General features: G+C 42.3%; 1 protein-coding gene across 1 annotated transcript in view; it reads right to left on the reverse strand.

The window, feature by feature from the left end:
• MYOF (myoferlin) overlaps positions 1 to 20,089 on the reverse strand; it is a 157,796-nt gene that overhangs the window by 79,735 nt on the left and 57,972 nt on the right. The window contains 8 exon segments of the mRNA XM_017876763.1: positions 6,535 to 6,651; positions 7,751 to 7,875; positions 11,631 to 11,669; positions 14,455 to 14,537; positions 15,544 to 15,587; positions 15,682 to 15,750; positions 17,649 to 17,752; positions 19,658 to 19,784. Of these exon segments, the coding sequence (XP_017732252.1) occupies positions 6,535 to 6,651; positions 7,751 to 7,875; positions 11,631 to 11,669; positions 14,455 to 14,537; positions 15,544 to 15,587; positions 15,682 to 15,750; positions 17,649 to 17,752; positions 19,658 to 19,784 (708 nt within the window).

Here is a 20,089-nt window from a genome sequence, read left to right on the forward strand (position 1 = left end):
GGCACGAGAATCACTTGAACCCGGGAGACAGAGGTTGCAGTGAGCCAAGATCGTGCCACTGCATCTAGCCTGGTTGACAGAGCAAGACTGCATCTCAAAAAAAAAAAAAAAAAAAAAAAAAAAAAAAAAAAAACAGTATATTTTAAGTAAATCTATTAAATAGATATTTTAATATTGGCATATTCATAAAGAAGGTCTGGAGGAATATAACTCAAATTGTTAACAGCAGTTATTGTTGGAGAAGGTAGGAGGAGATTATGGCAAACTTTACATTCTAAACTACACATTTTTAATGATTTTGAATGAAATATTAATTTTCATTTTCTTTTTTTTTTTTTTGAGGCAGGGTCTTGCGCCTGTCACCTAGTGGAGTGCAATGGCACAATCAAGGCTCACTACAGCCTCAACCTCTTGGGGGTTCAAGTGATCCTCTGGCCTCAGCCTCCCAACTAGCAGCTGCGCTACAGTGTGTGCCATTGCACCCAGCTAAAGTATTAAATTTTCTTTTTTTTTTTTTTTTTTTTTTTGAGACGGAGTCTCGCTCTGTCCGCCAGGCTGGAGTGCAAGTGGCCGGATCTCAGCTCACTGCAAGCTCACCTCCGGGTTTACGCCCATTCCCCTGCCTCAGCTCCCGAGTAAGCTGGGACTACAGGCACCAGCCACCTCACCGGCCCTAGCTTTTTTGTATTTTTTTAGTAGAGACCGGGTTTCACCGTGTTAGCCAGGATGGTCCGAACTCTGACCTCGTGATCCGCCGTCTCGCCTCCCAAAGTGCTGGGATTACAGGCTTGAGCCACCGCGCCCGGCCAAGTATTGATTTTCTAATCACAAATAACAATAAAGATTTTAATGTCAGATATAAATAAAAATAGGGAAATAAGGTAAATTTATTTTATTGAAATGGAAATCAAACCTTCCTTTTCTTTTTTTTTTTTCCTGAGACAGTCTCACTCTGTCACTCAGGCTGAAGTGCAGTGGCACAATCTTGGCTCACTGCAAGCTCCGCCTCCAGGTTCATGCCATTCTCCTGCCTCAGCCTCCGGAATAGCTGGGACTACAGGCACCCTCCACTGCACCTGGCTAATTTTTTGTATTTTTAGTAGAGACGGGGTTTCACCGTGTAAGCCAGGATGGTCTCGATCTCCTGACCTCGTGATCCGCCCTCCTCAGCCTCCCAAAATGCTGGGATTACAGGCATGAACCACCACGCCCAGCCCCAAACCTTCCTTTTTCTTTTTAAATTACTGGTTTACTGAGAGAGTCGAAGATAGGATCAACAATAACCACACTGAGTACCTACCAGCCTACCAGAAATGACCATGAGCCCTTCAGGCCTTCCTTCATGGGCACATAAAATCTCTTGAATCCATATCCTGCCCCAAATCCTTGCTCAGCTGGCATATCTCCTTCTTTATGAGACATATTCCCACAGATCTTCAGGCACTGTGCCTTCTTTTGGCAAAGAGCCATGCAATGGTTTAGGTTGCTGTGTTTCATTATGTCCTGTGCATTCTGCCATGCAATACTATCCGCATCCTGTGTCTATTCTAGAACTCTGATGGTACCCAGTCTCTGCTTTTAATTATTTTGGGTATATACCCAGAAGTAGAATTTTTAATTCTTTTTTTTTTAAGACTGTGTCTCGCTCTTTCGCCCTGGCTGGAGTACAGTGGTTCGATCTTGGCTCATTGCAACTTCTGCCTCCCGGGTTCAAGTGATTCTCCTGCCTCAGCCTCCCAAGTAGCTGGGATTACAGGCGTGTGTCACCACACCTGGCTAATTTTTGTATTTTTAGTAGACACGGGGTTTTACCATGTTGGCCAGGCTGGTCTCTAACTCCTGACCTCAAGTGACCTGCCTGCCTTGGCCTCCCAAAGTGCTGGGATTACAGGCATGAGCCACCGTGCCTGGCTGGAATTTTTAAATTTTTGAGGACTGTTTTAAGAACTTCTGACAGTGACTGAAGCTTGTGGTCTTGAAGAACCCCTGAACATCCTTCTATTACAGAGTCTCCATTTTGGTTAAAGGACTTTTTGACATGGTATAATAAAACCCTCCAATAGGGTTTTGTCAAATCCCCTCTAGGCCTCAATCTTTCTAAAAAGTCTTCCTAAAACATTGGTTTGCAACCTGAGCTGCACATTGAATGACCTGAGGAAGCTTTAACCTGGGCATTGTGAGTCTAAAAGCCTCCTTAGCTTAGTCCACTGTCACCTTGATAGAGGGGGAATAGGGGAGCATGCCACTTATCAAGAGCTCTGCTCAGCTACCCACAGCTAAGCCCCCTGGAATACCCATGGTCCAGAATGATGTGGAAATTCTGGGTTTGAGCTTAAATTGTGTCAAAATGAAAAAGTAGGAAGTTATTTGGATTAGTCAGAACTATATACAATATAACTTCTTCTTTGTAAACCAACTAGCATGATAGGAGAAAAGGGAAGGAGCTAAAAATAGGACACATAATTTGTGACCCGAGTCAGGGCCCAGGAGAAAATGGCCGGTATTTAAGCTGGAGCCATCTGTTAAGCCAGGGGCTGCACAGGATGGAGAAGGTTCATGGGGAGGCTCAGAGGTGTGGTGGGAACTACAGGGATGATACTGCAGCTGGGCCGGCTCTGCCCTGCAGGCCTCCACATGGCCAGGATTCCATTAGAACTCTGTGGATGCTCTCATGCAGAGCCTGCAAAATGACCCACAGAATCCCTGATAGGACCCTCCCTGGAGTGTCAGAGCCCTAAAAGCAATAGTTTGGGCTTCTGGCCATCAGCACAATTCCCAACAGAGAGGGAACACACTGTGAGCAAGCCGCTGAAGACAGAGCAGCTCCCGGGATTACCAGGCAAGCCAAGGCTCCAGGAAGAGCACCTCCACCATCTGCTCACCCGCCCCAGAGCCAGGCTACCCTCCATGATTCAGGCAGCTGAGAATTCTGCTGCTCCCTCAGACCTTTCCCACTTCCTCTCTGCCCTCAGGGCACAAAGAGGTAGCGCAGGGAAGGAACAACAAACACCATTCAGAGAAGAGCAGAGCCTGGGACAAGACCTGCCTACAACATGAGAAAATTAAAGAATATAAATTGGGCTGGGTGCGGTGGCTCACGCCTGTAATCCCAGCACTGGGGGGCCAAGGCCAGTGGATCACCTGAAGTCAGGAGTTCCAGACCAGCCTGGCCAACATGGTGAAACTCCATCTCTACTAAAAATACAAAAAATTAGCCGGGCATGATGAGAGGTGCCAGTAATCCCAGCTACTCGGAAGGCTGAGGCAAGAAAATCGCTTGAACCCAGGAGGTGGAGGTTTCAGTGAGCCAAGATCATACCATTGCACTCCAGTCTAGGCAACAAGAGTAAAACTCTGTCTCAGAAAAAAAAAAAAAAAAAAAAAGAATATAAGTTATAGTCTATTGGACTCAGGTGGGGTTAAGGGCCTTGGGACTCTCTTTCTGATCATCAGTGACTAGTGCACCTTGTAGATAAGGTGGTATAAAGTTTCAGCAGTCGATTTTGAAAAGGAGGTGATTTCTGTCAAGCAAGATATCGATAAGAGCTAAGAGTTCTTGAAAGTGGCTGTGGACACACAAGGCATGGGACACTAAAGGTCAGTGACAAGGAGATCAGGTACAAGTGAACACTGCCCAGCATGCCACCTTCGGTGTGTCTACTAAAGGGAGCTGACACCTGATGGAGCAGCTGGAAGAACCTGAAGGTGCTGTTTCTAGCAATATTTTTGAGCCCTTAATGTGGGCCAGGCCAATGAGAGCTCTCAAGGAGATTGTAGTTGAGTAGGAGGGAGAATGCAAGTGCATAGAATGCTCCCAAAATACATTCAGTCACATCTAAGGAGACTGGCGAAAGAGGAGCAGGGAGAAAGCAGTCCAACAACAGACTCTTGATCCTGGAGACCAAAAAAAAATGGGGTCCTTTAGTGGCAGGGCAGAGGCTCCAGAAGCCAGCAGGTATTAGAACAACACTGGGTTGGCAACACTTGATCTTCTATCTGCCTGATTCTTACTATGGAAGTGGCCAGGCTGAACCTGCTGCATCCCTCCTGCACTGCAGCCTCTACTGACCAGGCCCACCGGGAGCAATAGCTCAGTTCTGCTTTACAAAGATGGGGAGCGCTTGGCTCTTTGGCAACAAAGTTGCCCGTTTGTTGCAGCCTCTTTAGCTTTACCAAAAAGTTTTGTTAGCTGCACAACACCCAGAACAGAGGACCTTTGAAGACGGACAAGGGTCATGATCATGTTGTAGGTTGACTGCATTCATTCATTCAGTCCTTCTGGCAGGTGCACAGATCTGCTCTTTTCACTCTCTCCTAGGGCCCCTGGTTGCTTGAAGTGTGGCTACATCTTCAGAGTCCCCATTTCTCTCCTATTCTGTAACGCTGTTAGGTTTTTAAAATTTTTGCTTCATTTCACTTTTGATTTTATTAAATTTATTTAATTAAAAAGATGAGCTATTTTGCTGTCTGTGTTTAATTATTCAGAGCAAAGAAAATGAATTCTGTTTTGTTTACCAGTCAATAAAAAGTTCTTCTTTTATTCTGTTGACATACACTGTGGGCAATATATATTGTTGACTTTTTTTTTGCTTTTACACTAAATTAATGAAATAAGCTTCTTTGCCTGTATGTGTTTAACTATTTGCAGTGAAGGAAACTAATTTTGTTTTGCACTCCAGTTAATAAAGCATTTTAAAAATATTTTCTTGGGTCTCTTTCTCAAGAACTTCTCCCTGCAGCTACAGTTGTTTAAAACAAAGAGGAGCAGCATGAACTTAAATTACATTCTGGTGATGGAACAAAATAAAGAGGTACCATAATGGTTGACTGTCCATGGTGGCATTTGTGCATAACCCTGAATTCCAACCAACATTTCAAGAGCCAACTCCAATCTGTAACTACTCAAGTCAAAAACCACCATGTGTCTCTACGGAGGCCTCCAAGTGGTTTCTGGCTACTCTCTTGCATGATCCTGGCTGTAACTAGCATGGAAACAGCCCCTTTTCCCACTCTCCCTCACTTTTTTTTTCCTTTTCTTAATTTTTCCTCAAGATCTATTGTAATTCCTGGACTTCGGAGTGGATCATGTTGTGGAATAGACAGAAAGACTATGACCAGGACCTTATTGACTTTTGTCCTTAACTAGTAAAAAAACAAAAGAAATGATCATCTTTGCTGTAATAATTCATGGGGGAGAACTATTTCTTTTTCCAGTGTGAAGTTACACGGATGCCCCGTGGCTTGCTGCTGTGGCAATGCTAGGTTCCTTCCTGAGGCTGTGGGGTGTAGAGAGGGCAGTCTCAGGAGCCTGCTCCTTTCCTCTCAAAGGAGGAGACAGGAATGAAATTAGTACAGCTCAAGCACTGGACCATGGATGTTTCAAACATGTGAAGCCTGGGGAATCCAGAAGACTGCTTTGGATGCTAACCTCCTGATATAGCTGTCTTCTGGAGTCAATGAGCAAGGCCATATTGCTCTGGGGAAGAAGGGATAGTTTCTGTTAAAGGGCATGGCTATTCTCCCTGTCAATCATCCTGCAAAGGGAGCTGATGTAACAGGCAGACATCGGATGACTAGAGGGAAAAGGCCCAGGCTCGCTGGAGAACTCATGGCAGTTGGGCCTGGACTCACATGAAGATGTGTTCTGGGCACCACGGGAGTTTGGGGAGAGCATGGAGAACCCAGTCCTGCCACAAGGAGACAGGCTGTGAGTAGACAGGAAAGCTGACTGTCAGGGACCCAGAACACCAGCCTGACCCTATGAGCTTTGAAAATAGCCACATTTTGCAACCACATTGTCACCCGTTTTACTGTATTTTCTTATTCTTATCCCAAAAACTGAAAGTGAAAGCTTTTTAAAAGTTGCTGTTTGGTTTCTGCTGTAAAGTGGGGAAATCAGGGCAGGGCCTATCCTGTGTGCTTGGAACAGAGGGTGACAGCAGCCTGGGGCAGCTGGGGGGCTGGCGGTGATTTGCAACCCAGCAAGGAGGGCCTCAGACAGACAGGTATCCATGAGCTGGCTGTGCTGGCAAACGATTCAGATTTGTGCAACACACGGACATCGATCTGGATTCTCAGAAATGGTTGGGGAAGTCAACTGGGAAGATTTCCTGTCTTCAAGGAGGAAGCAGGGTTCACAGCCATTGCAATGTGAGCCCTCAGCACACCTGCTCTCCCATGCTGGGAAGCCTGAGGTCCACCAGCCACCTCTGAAAATGGAAATGAGTAGTGGTGGCACCTATAGCTCTTGGTGCCAGCAAGAAGTGACTGTTACGGCCACTTCTCCATGACCCCCAACACCAGTTAGCAAACAGGTCATTCAGTTTGTGCAAAAACCGTATCAGTGCTCTTGCCAGTTTTCAATAGGGTATTAACATCTCAAAGGATGAAGCAATTCTCATAGGGCTGTTGTAGAAACATCCAGATGAGTGCGTTCATTGTGAGTTGGGTTGCCTTCCAACACCCCCAGCTACCCCTTCAGTCCCTGGAGGTCTCCTTTTCTATACCATACATTATTCACACTCTAACATTTACCTCAACAACCAGCAGGTCATCATTTGCAATGGGCTCAAGCTTTTTATCTGGTGGTGTCTTCTCAAGAAAAGTGACTAATTCAACCAAGATCCTGCCTCTGTAGGCAACTCCTTCCCCCTGAAAGGCAATAATCCAGGATTATTCCTCTAGGTAGCAATAGCAAAAAGAATTGTGTCTCTAGTCAGGCTAATACAACTGCAAAAAGTTTCTCCTTCCCATGGCCCTAACCTTCAAAATGAATCAGTCGGCAACTCTCCCAGCTGGATTCAGGTCTCTGGTATTTGAAACAAGAGCCACTGGTTTTAGGACAGATCTCAAAGAGCGCCTTGGGATGCCAGGGCTGAAAAAGATCTTAGCTATGACCAAGGTCAGAGGCCTTCAAACCATGCTCTAGCTCCAGAAGGAGGTTGCGGAGCCTGGGAGGTAGGAGGTAGATGGGGCTCTAAGTCTCCCTTCACCATACTTTAGCAGGAAAGCTCTGCATTTTTCTGTGTTAACTTGGTCGCCTTTCTCCTCTTCTCAGAATAGGGAGGCTGCCATGTTGGCAACCAGGGCAAGTCTCAGAATAGCCAGGAAGTAAAGGAGGAAGATGTAGGAGGAAGATGTTCTGGGTGCAGCTGAGCATGAGAATGAAGAGCGGCTACTCCTCCCACCACACCCAGCAGTGCTGGCAATAGAACCTTCTGGAAAGGATGGGAGGGCCCCCATCACCACAGCCAGTCTTTTACCCTTCCCCTCTCAGGGCTTTTTCTCTCTAGCTTGGTCCCTTTCTTGAGCCTTGGAGATACCTAAAAGACATTTGGCTTCTGTTGTAGTAAAAAGAGCATTTCCCATCTCTGGGTTTCAATGTCTTCATCTATGAAATGAAAGGATTGATCAGATCAAGGGTAATAAAGGGTTTCAGGGAGCATGTCACTGCCTAGTGCTTGGTAAATTCCTGGAATATGATGTTGAAAAGAATTCCAAGGCAGCACAGGGGCTTATTAGGAAAGAGAGCCAGCATTGATTATTGATGTCTACCATAAGCATAGAAGTTGGGGGAAATGGCCATTGGCCATCCCCCAGTGAGATCATCTCCACAATCTTTTCCTATCTTTGCATTCTAAGTCTTAGGGAGTATGAAACTTCTATCCTGCAATACTTGATCAGACATTATAAGAAGAAATAATCACATTAACCAATGCTGATTCATAGCCACCTTAATTGAGAAACCAACCTTTCCAGTATTCAGCTCATCATAGGGGTCTGGGAATCCTGTGTACTCTCTGGGGCTTCCGTAAAGATTCAGGTAACAAGGTCCAAATGTTGGAACAAAGCCTACCTCTGTTTCTCCTGTGTTTACTGAGAGAGAAACATCATCATTAGGTGTTAGGCTTTTAACATTCAATCTATTGAAATAAATATTAGTTATTAGTTAGTTAGGTGAGACTATTTTCCATTTTGTGAGTTAGCTGTATTAATGCAAGTTGTAAGCATCATGAGCATGAGGCTTGCCGTATTTCTCTTTTCTTATTGCTACATAAAATATTAAATAAAAACATTTGGGGATAGCGCAGGTAAACTTATTTTTATAAATATATAATGCTATTTAAATAAAGAGCAATTAGACTTTGAAGTTGACCTTCACATTTTTTGCAAGTTTATAATGGGCATTGTATTAAACATGCCATTGCCAATTGAGGCAAAAGATTATATTGTTTCGGGAAGTCAATTAAATGACATATTATATGAACTTCATTTGTTCCTCTAAAGGTGTCATTTATCTTCAGTAGTTAGTATAACTCTAGCAGATGCTGTTAAAAATACAAGATATTTTTAAATTTTATAAGTACTAATAAACTGCCTGCCTGTGGTTGTAAGACCATGTGATATTCGTAAGTGACATGAAGATTCCCATTCATTCCTTTCTATCTCTGGTGGTCATCTGATAAGCTCCTTATTTCTGCTACCTGGTCTTAGCAAGACAACTTCTCAATAAAGGGCACTGAGGACAATATAATTAAATAGCTGAAAATGGGGAAACTGTGGGTGAGGCTGGGGAAATACGCCTTCAGTAGCCTGAATGGCCCCCATATGGGAGAGGGATGGACTTGTCTCCAGAAGCAGAGTAAGGACCACTGCTGGGAGTTACAGGGAGATCAGCTTTGGTTCACTCTGTATAGGGCAGAACTTTCTGTGAATTAGAAATGACAAACAATGGGACAGGCTGCATTAGGGACAATCAGAAGAAATGTTGAGGCAAAGCCTTCAGCCTATCTTTCAGCATGTTTTCAGGATAATTCCTGTTATCGAAGAGGTTGACCAGATCATACCTATGGCCCTTTCCAACTATATGCTTAAAACTAAGGGAGAAAGATAAATATGGAGCAGTGTCATCAGAATGATGCCCATTAATAAATAATTTACCTAACCCTATAGACATGTACTGAACAATCATTTTCATTATGTGAGGCTCTCTGCATGTTTAAGTGGGCGTGTACACATTTGTGGGGAGATAGAAATCATGGACACAGGCAGAAAAGAGCTGAATAGCAATCTCAGTGAAGACAGCAAGAAAAAAGAAACATTTAAGATGTACAAAAGTAATGCATATGCAGCCTAAGGTTGAGACTTGGTAACACCCCAGGATGCTACATGTCACACACATTTGGAAATCTCTTATGAAACCCAAAGAGGGACCAGTAGTTTCTTCAACAGAGATTTCTCTGAATCATGTTTCATCTTGAAGACAAATGAACAGGAGGAATGACTATACACATGAGCATATAAATTGGCTTGGCTTTATCCACTGTGGCATATGGAACATTGCAAAGACGATTAATTGATCACTAATAAGCAGGGTTTGGACTTCTTTCTGTGTGCTAAAATATTTTGTTTTAGTGGAGGGATATTGGGTGAGAACAGAGAATTAAAGCAGAGATTCATAGAGAGGAAAGGAAGTCATTTTTAGAAGTTGAATCACACACAAAAAAAGATTTTTAAAAAAAGAGAGAAGTGGAATCACAGAATATTCCAGTAAGAATGGATGTTTAAACTGTGGCACCACAGCCATGTCACATTATGGATGGGCAAGCCAAAGCCTACAGAAGTGATGCGACTTGTCAAAAGTCCCACAAACTGGCAGATTTAACTCCAGACCTTGAGTTTCAAAGCTCAGAAAAGGATACCCTCCACTACCCCATCCATTCCTTTGGTCTAACCTCACCTCTCCTCCACCTGGTTCCCATGAGTGACTGTGCTGTCATGTGTATTTGCTTTTTGTTAAAGATCCCCAGGGATTGAAACACAAATTGTCGAGAATGATCCACTGCATATCAGCTTAATGCCAGGGGCTTAATTATTTTTGTCCAACAAATCTCTTCTCTGGTATGTTACCCCTTTGACTTGTTTCATGGCGCATTAACAGAAGGAATCTTCCTTCTATGTGCTCACATCGTAGTGTAGTCTCCTGGGAAACCCATTCTCTAGGCCAGGCATGGTGGCTCACGCCTGTAATTCCAGTACTTTGGGAGGCCGAGGCAGGAGGATCACCTGAGGTTCAGGAGTTTGAGACTAGCCTGGCCAACATGGTGAAACCCCGTCTCTACTAAAAATACACACACACACAAAAAAATTAGCCAGGCGTGGTGGCAGGTGCCTGTAATTCCAGCTACTAGGGAGGCTGAGCCAGGAGAATCACTTGAATCCAGGAGTTGGAGGTTGCAGTGAACCAAGATCATGCCATTGCACTCCAGGCTAGGCGACTTGAGCAAAACTCCGTCTCAGAAAAAAAAAAAAAAAAAAAAAAAAAAAAAAAGAAAGAAAACCCATTCTCTCATAAGCTAAGTCTCTTCCTGCCTCCAAAGTTTCCTAATCCGTTTAATGCACCGTGGTCACATCAAACTTCCCAATATCCTTGCTGAAAAGCCTATACAAAATAAAATAAAAATCCTTTAGCCTGCCATCAAGGATTTCCTCTGACCTAGCTACAACCCACTTTCCAACAATATTTTACTTGCCTCCTTTAGCTTTTTGAATCCCCTTCATGTTTTGGATTCCTACAAATAATTACTGTATATTTTAGTTTCTAGAACCCTACATAGCTGCACATCTCTGTGACTAAAGTATCACTTTTCAGGGGGAGTGGCAGGATTTAAGTATGTTGTATTTTGATTTCCTAAACACCTACTACTGGTTCTATCATGTGATACTACTACATAAATATTCATTGATTGGTTAAACAAATGAATAAAGGAATAAAGTGCTTGCCCATCTGCCAAGTTCACTGCAAATCTAAGGACTACTTAATATTCATATAAAGTGTGATTATAATAAAACAGATTGTTCAAAGCAAATAAGAACTGGGCATGTGTCAATTACATATTTACATGATATCACCTTATATTTGCACACAGCTTCAGAGTTTGCAAAGCTTTCCCACATGCAGTATCTGTTTCCTCTCTTACCACAACCCTGGGAGATTATTGTGGCAGGGCGAATCATGCTTATCTGACAGATAATGAACCTCTCTAAACCTCAGAGTCTTCGTCTATTAGGGGAACAAAAACATCTGCCCTAGGAGAGTTGTGATGGTCAAGTATGTGACAGTATTGAGCAAACTTGCAAAAAATGACAAGTTCTGTGCAAACCAAAGGATGTGTTATGATCCCTCATTTTGGGGGGAGGGGAAGATCTTCAGGTTGCAAACTAAAAAACGTTCAGTATTTTCCAACCTAGAGAGTCACATTGATATTGGGGGAAAGTTACTTGATAAATTTCAGAACAACTGATTTAGTGCTCCATATCTCTACCTACTGAACATAAACGATAACAGAAAATGTTATATCTCACAATAAATTATTTGCAATAAAGCCAAATACGATGGTATGCATTTAGCTGAAAGCATGAGACATGGAGCAAAGCCTGGTTAGCACATTTCTTTTAAACTTAGCCATGCAGGACAACCATACGGCACTAACACAAAAATTATTACTCTAGCGAAACTATGTTGAGACAGCAAAATGTCAAAAAAAAGTTCTAAAGACAATCAATATATTCTTAATAAGATAACATTAGCTAGGAAGATCTAACAGAAAGCAAAGTTATTAAGCATAAACCTGTATATGATGCAGCCCCAGTTCCCGAAGATGAGAAATCTATATAGTAAAAATACGACTGGTTAAACAAGAAAAACACAGGCATTATGAAACAGACATTGAAAACATTAATCAAATCCAGTGCCAGGTACGTGATTTAGCAACACTAGAAAAATCCCAAATTCAGACCCAAGTCACATATGACCCTTTTGTAATGCATACAATTCTCATTGGTTAAATGCAAAATGACACCTGATTTTGTGACAACGGGCAGAACCACCACACGTGAGTAACTCAATCTCACCCAGCCCCAAGGAAGCCAGGAAGCAGAAGAGCTAGCTGCCCAGGGACAGAGGGGTCCTGGTGAAGTTACCAGCATTTCACGTTTTTAATAAAACATTTATTTATCTTACGGCTTAGTTGGGACCAACATCAAAAAATCTAAGCAAAGGCCTGGAGTTTACTGCACATTATTTGATTGAAAGCATGGTTTGTTTCTTTGTGAGGGGAAAGGTGATGTTGACAGCTCATTGTTATTTTAAGACCCTGTAACCCCATGGTCTGCAGGGCTTGCAATAAGAGGCCCCAGAGACAGAAGCTAAAATTGCTTGTAGCAATCTGTTTTTAGTTCTTCTGGATGTTACCACATGTCACTAAGCAAAATGCTTATGCCACTACTTCTGAATAATTATCTTTAGATATTACTTAATGGCTTCTCATGAATAATGAATGGATTTCAGTCATCTTTACCCTCCCTCCATATAGTTCCAGCATGGTTTTTATTTACTGTAATGGTCACCTTTATGATTTTATCTATAGTCATATTGAGATTCCTGACTTGAAGAGAAGAGGCTATTAGCACCCCTGCCCTACCTCCACTCCCCTTCCTCCTTCGGCTTCTCATCTCTATCTTCCATACTTTTACACTGTAATGGGTGATGACATCTACACTTTGTTCAGAGCTTTGGTTATAGGTTAAATTTTAAAAATCAAAAATCAAAATAAATAGTGCTTACATTCTAGCAATCATATAAATCTTATTCTCTGCAGAGAAAAGGAAAGGGCTGTGATTACATTTCCTTCATTGCAGCTCCAGTGTTATGATCACTATGCTACTCAGCAGAGAACATTCAGATGGAATCTCTTTCTTACCCTCTACCATTTGCTTAAAATAATGCCACATATAACTATTTATTTTTATTCATTCATTCAAGATGGAGTCTTGCTCTGTTGCCCAGGCTGGAGTGCAGTGGCGCAATCTCGGCTCACTACAACCTCCACTTCCCAGGTTCAAGCGATTCCCTGCCTCAGCTTCCTAACTGGGATTACAGGTCCCCACCACCAGGCCTGGCTAATTTTTGCATTTTTAGTAGAGACAGAGTTTCACCATGTTGGCCAGCCTGGTGTCGAACTCCTGACCTCAAGTAATCTGCCCGCCTTGGCCTCCCAAAGTGCTGGGATTATAGGCATGAGCCACCACGCCCAGCCATGTACCTTTATATTTGTACTATATCTCTGTTCACCACCTTGTCTTCTGATTGCCTTTATTTTTTCCCCCCTTCTGGAGACAGGAAATCTATATGTTCTTCACCATATCTCTAATATCATCTTCATCTTTTAATATCTAATACTATATCTATCTATCTATCTACATATATATATATCCAGGTTCTTATTTATGTTATCCATTGCTTTTAACAATATTTTTTCAAAACCTATAAAAGACCTTAAACAAGATAAGGTTGAGAGGAACCTTGGGTTCCCCAAGACAAAATTTTGTCTCAAAGTCTCTCACTTTGTTTCCTGTGTTTAATCTCTCAATATGTTTAATCTATTGGCAATTACAATAATTTTTGTTTTGGTCACAAAAAATAAGCTGCTGGGCCGGGCACAGTGGCTCACGCCTGTAATCCCAGCACTTTGGGAGGCCAAGGCGGGTGGATCACAAGGTCAGGAGATGGAGACCATCCTGGCTAACATGGTAAAACTCTGTCTCTACTAAAAATACAAAAATTAGCTGGGCATGGTGGCAGGCACCTGTAGTCCCAGCTACTCGGGAGGCTGAGGCAGAAGAATTGCTTGAACCTGGGAGGCAGAGGTTGCAGTGAGCTGAGATCATGCCACTGCACTCTAGCCTGGGTGACAGAGTGAGACTTCGTCTCAAAAAATAAATAAATAAGCAAGCTGTTGGTATTACTGTGTTAACATTAATTTTTTCTCTTATCATCTTAACCTCTTTCTTTCATTCCCTGTTACAATTTCTGGTATATATGCACAAAACCATAATGCCAGGTATAGCCAAGTAGTTCTCAAGAAAAGTGTTAGGAAAACCACAGAAAAAACAATGTGTTGGCTATCAGTGCTTGTGAGAATGAAGGCCTAATGCACACTATCTTAGGGAGTGAGAATTACATGGTTCATTGGCATCTGACCTTACTGTTCCTGCCAAGGGAATCAGTTGAGAAGGGAGTATTATTGTATGTTTGGGTGGACTTGGGTCAATGCCACTCTAAAAAATAAGGTGGTAGCTCTCTGTATTGACACAAAAATTTCATAAAACCACTTTTGGGAAAGAAGTTTTGGATGGGAGCAAGAAAGCTGAAAATCTTCAAACTGTAAATTTCATTTTTCCTAAAAGTTTATAATCTATGCATACTGGATTATGACTTTAGCAGTTTACTTATATACTTCAATTATTAATTGTTTTGCAGGCCGTCATCAAAACATCATTGAAATGCTTCACTAGGTTCATCACATTTGGCTTCTAAGAAACCAAACCTACTGTTTATTTTTTTCTCCAGAAGTTTTGTATCCAGTCTTGCTCCAGATCTGTTGAGTGACTTACCTTCCACTTCCCCACCAGAGGCAGCAATTTTAGAGAGGTGTAGATATGTTGTTCCAACTACATCATTTTTAGTAAGACGGTCCCTATGTAAAATAATAATAATAATAGGTTAAGAGCGCCATCTATGAAGATATGTCATTTTAACAATTAAAAAAAGTTAGAACTGGAAAATATCCCAGACTTCAGAAATAATCATGCCCAGTGGGCCTCAAACTTAATTGTACTTAGTAATCAGCTGGAGACTTCTCACCCTCATCTCCTGTCCACATTTTTAATTCAATAAGCCTACAGTGGGGACCAAGAGTTTGCATTTATAAGTATAACCCAATTGATTCTTATAGAGATGGTCTTCCAACCACCCTTTAGAACCACCGATCTTGTGAGGTAATTTATTCTGAAGTTATGAAATTGCAATTGTACAGAGAGGCCAACGGATGTGCCTATGGCTATACTCAATACCACTGTCATAAAATGAATTAATCCATTGTAGGCAGATTACATAATTACGATCATGATGATGATGGTAATGATACTTGTCATGTTTCCACTTTCAGGGAGCTAAGGGTGCCTGCTGAATGCTACATCCAACTAGAACATTCCAAGTACGGTCTTGTTATGGCCAATCAGTGCTAGGAGGCTGGTCTAGTAAAAATTCCATCAGAACATTTCAAGGACTTTTCCTTGCCTTCACTGAGGTAGTTTTACCATTTTCTTTTTTAACAATAACAATGAATTGCTCTCAGAATGTTTTGGTCATTCTTCCCAAGAAACGCTTGACTGTATTTCTGAAGCCTATTCTGGACAGCCTAATGATATTTAAATCCCTGGTTTCTTATCTTGGGGCATTTTCAGAGCACGTTCCCCTTCTTTTGTTTATGAGCAGTTGAACCGAAATAAAGCTTCTTTTGCAGTAGCACTCACTATTATTAAATTTTGTTTTAAGAAAACACCCAGTTCCAGGAGCAATTTATCCTTTCCTCTGGAAGGAAAGCAAAATACCAGAAACAGACCATCCAGAGTAATGTTTCACAATATTCAAATGTTTAATTCTTTTATGTTGAATTAGACACGTATCTATTTTCAACTCACCAGTCATATATTGTCAGTTTTATTTTTTCACACACTGAAGGAAACTACAAAAATGAAACAGAAAAAAGTAGTTATTTCTCGATGATTTAGTAATTATTAAAGTACTCTTACTTTTTCTGAAAAAAAAGAAAGTCAAACCTTGATCTGAAGATTGACGACCTGATTCCACTCTGGGTTTGCATTTTTCTCAATTATGTTTGTACAAACCTGCAAAATCACCAAAGCAAAAGTGTAGGTTTTCAAGTTTCTAAGTTCTAAAAGTTTATAATCTATGCATACTCGATTATGACTTTAGCAGTTTACTTATATACTTAAGAACCTGGTTGAACTTTTTCTTGATTTGTAAAATATGAAATGGGTTTAACATTAATCATTGCTGTTTCAATGCACCAGGAACTTGTTTTTAACCATTTTTTCATTAGTTTTCAGTTGTCAGACTTCTAACATTAGATTAATGTAATAAAGCAAAAGATAAGGTTGATAGAGCATTTGTTATATACCACTTGGGAAGCATCTACCATTAACACATCCAGACAGATCTTTTGACCCTTCCTGCCAGCCTCCCTGTCCCCTACCCCAAACTGGCTCTTGTTCCAGTCTTTCCATCACTTTTCATTCAGGTGGTCAGGCTCAGAACCAGAAACAGCCACACCCTGACACTTCTGTCTTCAAGCTGATCCTGAAACGTTTCTACCCAGGATGCCTGTCGTTGTCTCCTATCTGGAACTCCACACCCTCTCTTGCTTCCTGACTTTCATGTCACTTCTCTCTGTAACATCTTCAGGGGGCCCTCAAAGTATACTTCAGATAAAGGCCCAATCCTTCCCTGCGCTGATGAAGCCCTACTGTTCCAACCCTATTTCTCTCTGACCTCCTAGTTTTCCCCCTTGCTGGCTCCACGGCAGCCACACGGGCAGGCCTTCCCTGCTAACATTTTCCTCCCTGGGGCTATTCCATCAACCTTCTCCCTGCCTGGATGCCTCCTTCCCCTGGTCTCTGCATATCCAGGCCTCTGTTCAACTGTCACTTTCGCAAGGGGTCTCACCTGATAACCTGGATAAACACTCCTCCCCTGTACCAATCACTTCTCGTCCCTGCTTTGTTTTCTTTATAGTACTGGGCACCATTCGAAATTATTTCATTTGTTTGCTTGTTGTCTCTTCTATTCCCATATGTTCATTTCTATATCCCACCACATGGAACAGAATCTGGTACTTAATGACTTTTTGAATGAGTCAAATCTCTCAATATTCCTATGTGATTATTATTACCTCCCTTTATAGTACAGGAAATGGAAACTCAGAGGGCAAGCCATTTGTCTGCCTGTGAACTGGGGTAAAGCCTGCATTCAGGACTCATTTTGCCCCAGAGCTGAAGGCTCTTCCACCACAGCCACTGAATCTTTTAGAAAAAAGCATCAGTCATATGTGTGTGTATGTGGTTTGCTGAATTTTGCTTTCATAATTACATGGTACAAACACACAAAAGATTCAAGTTCTTTTTGTCTACAACTGTCCATGATGTGCTATTATTCTACTGTAGAATCTCACTCAACTCTCAACTCTCCAATCTTTGACCATCTCTGTAGGTGGAAGTGGTGGTTGTAGCTGCCCCTACGCCAAGAGTGTCCCAGATTTTTTTCAGGGGAGTGGAATGGGGCTTCCCTGACCCATTCTCCGGTTTCTACAGTTCACTGGGGTATGGAAGGTGAGAAACATGACAGGAGGAGGCAGCAGGGCACTGGGAGGGGGGGTCCCTGTCCTACAGCATTTACCAGGGATGGGTGTGGCTGGCCAGAGAGCTTGCCTAAGGTTAAGATAATGTTTGGACCTGAAAAGCAGTTCCAGAAATTCAGTGGTAGCCTTCCCTATGTTAATCTCTCAAAAGACTGAATTTTCTAATTTGTGTTCTGCATACTTTCCACTCCAAAATAAACCTGTGGAGAAGTCTGGCATGTTCAGACTCAGATAATCTGTGTTCCTGCAGAGTGCCCGGCTCATCAGGGGGCTATTTTAACAAAGAGTAAGTAGGAATTCACTCCAAGGAAAGCACAGTGGTTTTAAATATTTATTCTTATAGCATCTGCATTTAGATCATGTACGAACCTTTTTTCCGGCAAAGGAAACTTCTACAAAAGGATCCACGAGATTTTTCTTATCTGCATTGCCTCCAAATATTTCCTTTACTGTCTGTGAGAAGGCATCATCCACTGGAAGGTAACAGTTATACAGCAGAAAGGAAATTCAATTCTCTTAAAAACAGCAGAAATTTGGCAAAATTTTTAAAGTTCTCTCATACATCAAAATAGTTGCAACAGGCTAGGCGCAGTGGCTCATGCCTGTAATCCCAGCACTTTGAGAGGCTAAGGCAGGCGGATCACAAGGTCAGAAGATCGAGGCCATCCTGGCCAACATGGTGAAACCCCTTCTCTACTGAAAATACAAAAATTAGCTGGGTGTGGTGGTACACGCTTGTAATCCCAGCTGCTCGGGAGGCTGAGGCAGGAGAATTGCTTGAACCTGGGAGGCGGAGATTGCAGTGAGCCAAGATCACGCCACTGCAGTCCAGCCTGGTGACAGAGCAAGACTCAGTCTCAAAACAAACAAACAAAATTAGCCAAGTGTGGTGGCACATGCCTGTAATCCCAGCCACTTGGGAGGCTGAGGCACGAGAATCACTTGAATCTTGCAGTTAGTGAAGATCAAGCCAGTATATGCCAGCCTCCAGCCTGGGTGACAGAGTGAGACTATCTCAAAAAAAAAAAAAAAAAAAGACTTGATCTTTTACGGAGGGAAAAAATACAACACATTTCATTCAGTGAGAATAAGATGATTCTCAAACTCAGGCCTGCTTTCAATCGGGAGAAAGGTACTATAGGTCAAAATGATCTAGTCCTAGTCTTTTTCAGAGAAATTCAAGAAAATTTGGCATAATCACAAATAATACACTTAACTATAATCTATAGTTGATTAAGCTAAAATGTAAATAGAGATCAGGATTTTAATTTATTTACTTCATTTTATGTATTTCTTTCTTCTTTAAAAAAAAAAATAGAGACAGAGGTCTTGCTATGTTGCTCAGGCTGGTCTTGAACTCCTTGCCTCAAGCAATCCTCCTACCTTGGCCTTCCAAAGTGCTGGGATTATAGGCATAAGCCACTGCATCCGGCCCATTTGACACATTTTTGAGAGAAAGGTGGGTATGGGGAGGTCCTACAATACCATTTTTTAAGACCATATGATCTTAAAAGAGGAAAAGGATTCCCAAGAAAAGCAGCAAATCCTGAAGAGACCCATGGCCTGTATAGTGGGTGCAGCCTCCTGGGGACTTGGAGAAGGATCCCATGTCCCAGAGCCCAGCAGGAACCAGACAGGCCCAGCAAGGCAGATAGGAGGCTGGGCCATCAGCCGTGACAGAGGGATAACCAGACTAGCTCCTATAAATGGAATCACTAGAAGCGATCCCTTAAATGTATCCAGTCTCTTGCTGAATATATTTCATAATACAATAGTGGCAGACTTCTAGTCATTGGGACGTTACTACCCTTTGCTCAGCACTTTTTTTTTTTTTGAGATGGAGTTTCGCTCTGTTGCCCAGGCTTGAGTGCAGTGGCATGGCTCACTGCAACCTCCGCCTCCTGGGTTCAAGTGATTCTCATGCCTCAGCCTCCCAGGTAACTGGGATTACAGGCACCCGCCACCACGTCCAGCTAATTTCAGCTTTTTTTTTTTTTATAGCCGGATAGCAAACACCTTGATTTGATAACAGTTCACATTTTCATTTGGGATGAAAGGGGTTGGAAGTGCTGACTGCTCATGTCTCTTTAGCATCCTCTAGAATAAAGAGAAGATATAGAACATTGATAGAAGGAGAGAGAGCCAAATGGGCCAAAGGCAGGTACTCAACAAGGAACACGAACAGCAACCAACTGGCTGTGCCATGAGTCTGCTCAGGTAGCTTTTAACGGGACCAGAATGAATGAAAACAAGCCCATGAAGCCCTTTCAGAAGAAAAACATACGATAGGGACACCAATCACTATTAGACATTGATTTTAACACATCTCATCACGCAGATAACCGACAATACTGAGGCAAGATTAAATCAGTACATACTCTGGGGAATGTCCTCAGCTCGGTAGATTTTCAGCAAGAAGGTCACCCACCGGAGGGCGATGCCAGCAGGGAGTAACAAATTACTCTCCACATCGTCACTGTCATTATCACGATCTCGTCTCTCAGGCTATTAGGGGCACATGATTTAAATTACACATACAGAAAAGCAGCACTTGGAAAAAGCCAAATGAATGCTTATAAAATGAAACCATTCAGAATTGTTTCCATTGGGATTTCCTGTGTTTGGGACTTAAGAGTTCAACCTGCCATCAGCCACCAGTTTTCCTTCAACCTCAAAACTGCACCACAAAATCAATGCTCATATTTTTGTGTATCTTTCTGTCATTTTATGAGCACCAAATAGTAAGAGAGAGAGAGAGAGAGAGAGAGAGAGGGAGAGAGAGAGAGAGAGAGAGAGAGAGAGAGAGAGAG

The sequence above is a fragment of the Rhinopithecus bieti genome, unplaced genomic scaffold (genome assembly GCF_001698545.2).
Source record: "Rhinopithecus bieti isolate Rb0 unplaced genomic scaffold, ASM169854v2 scaffold_9383, whole genome shotgun sequence".
NCBI classification, from domain to species: Eukaryota; Metazoa; Chordata; class Mammalia; order Primates; family Cercopithecidae; genus Rhinopithecus; species Rhinopithecus bieti.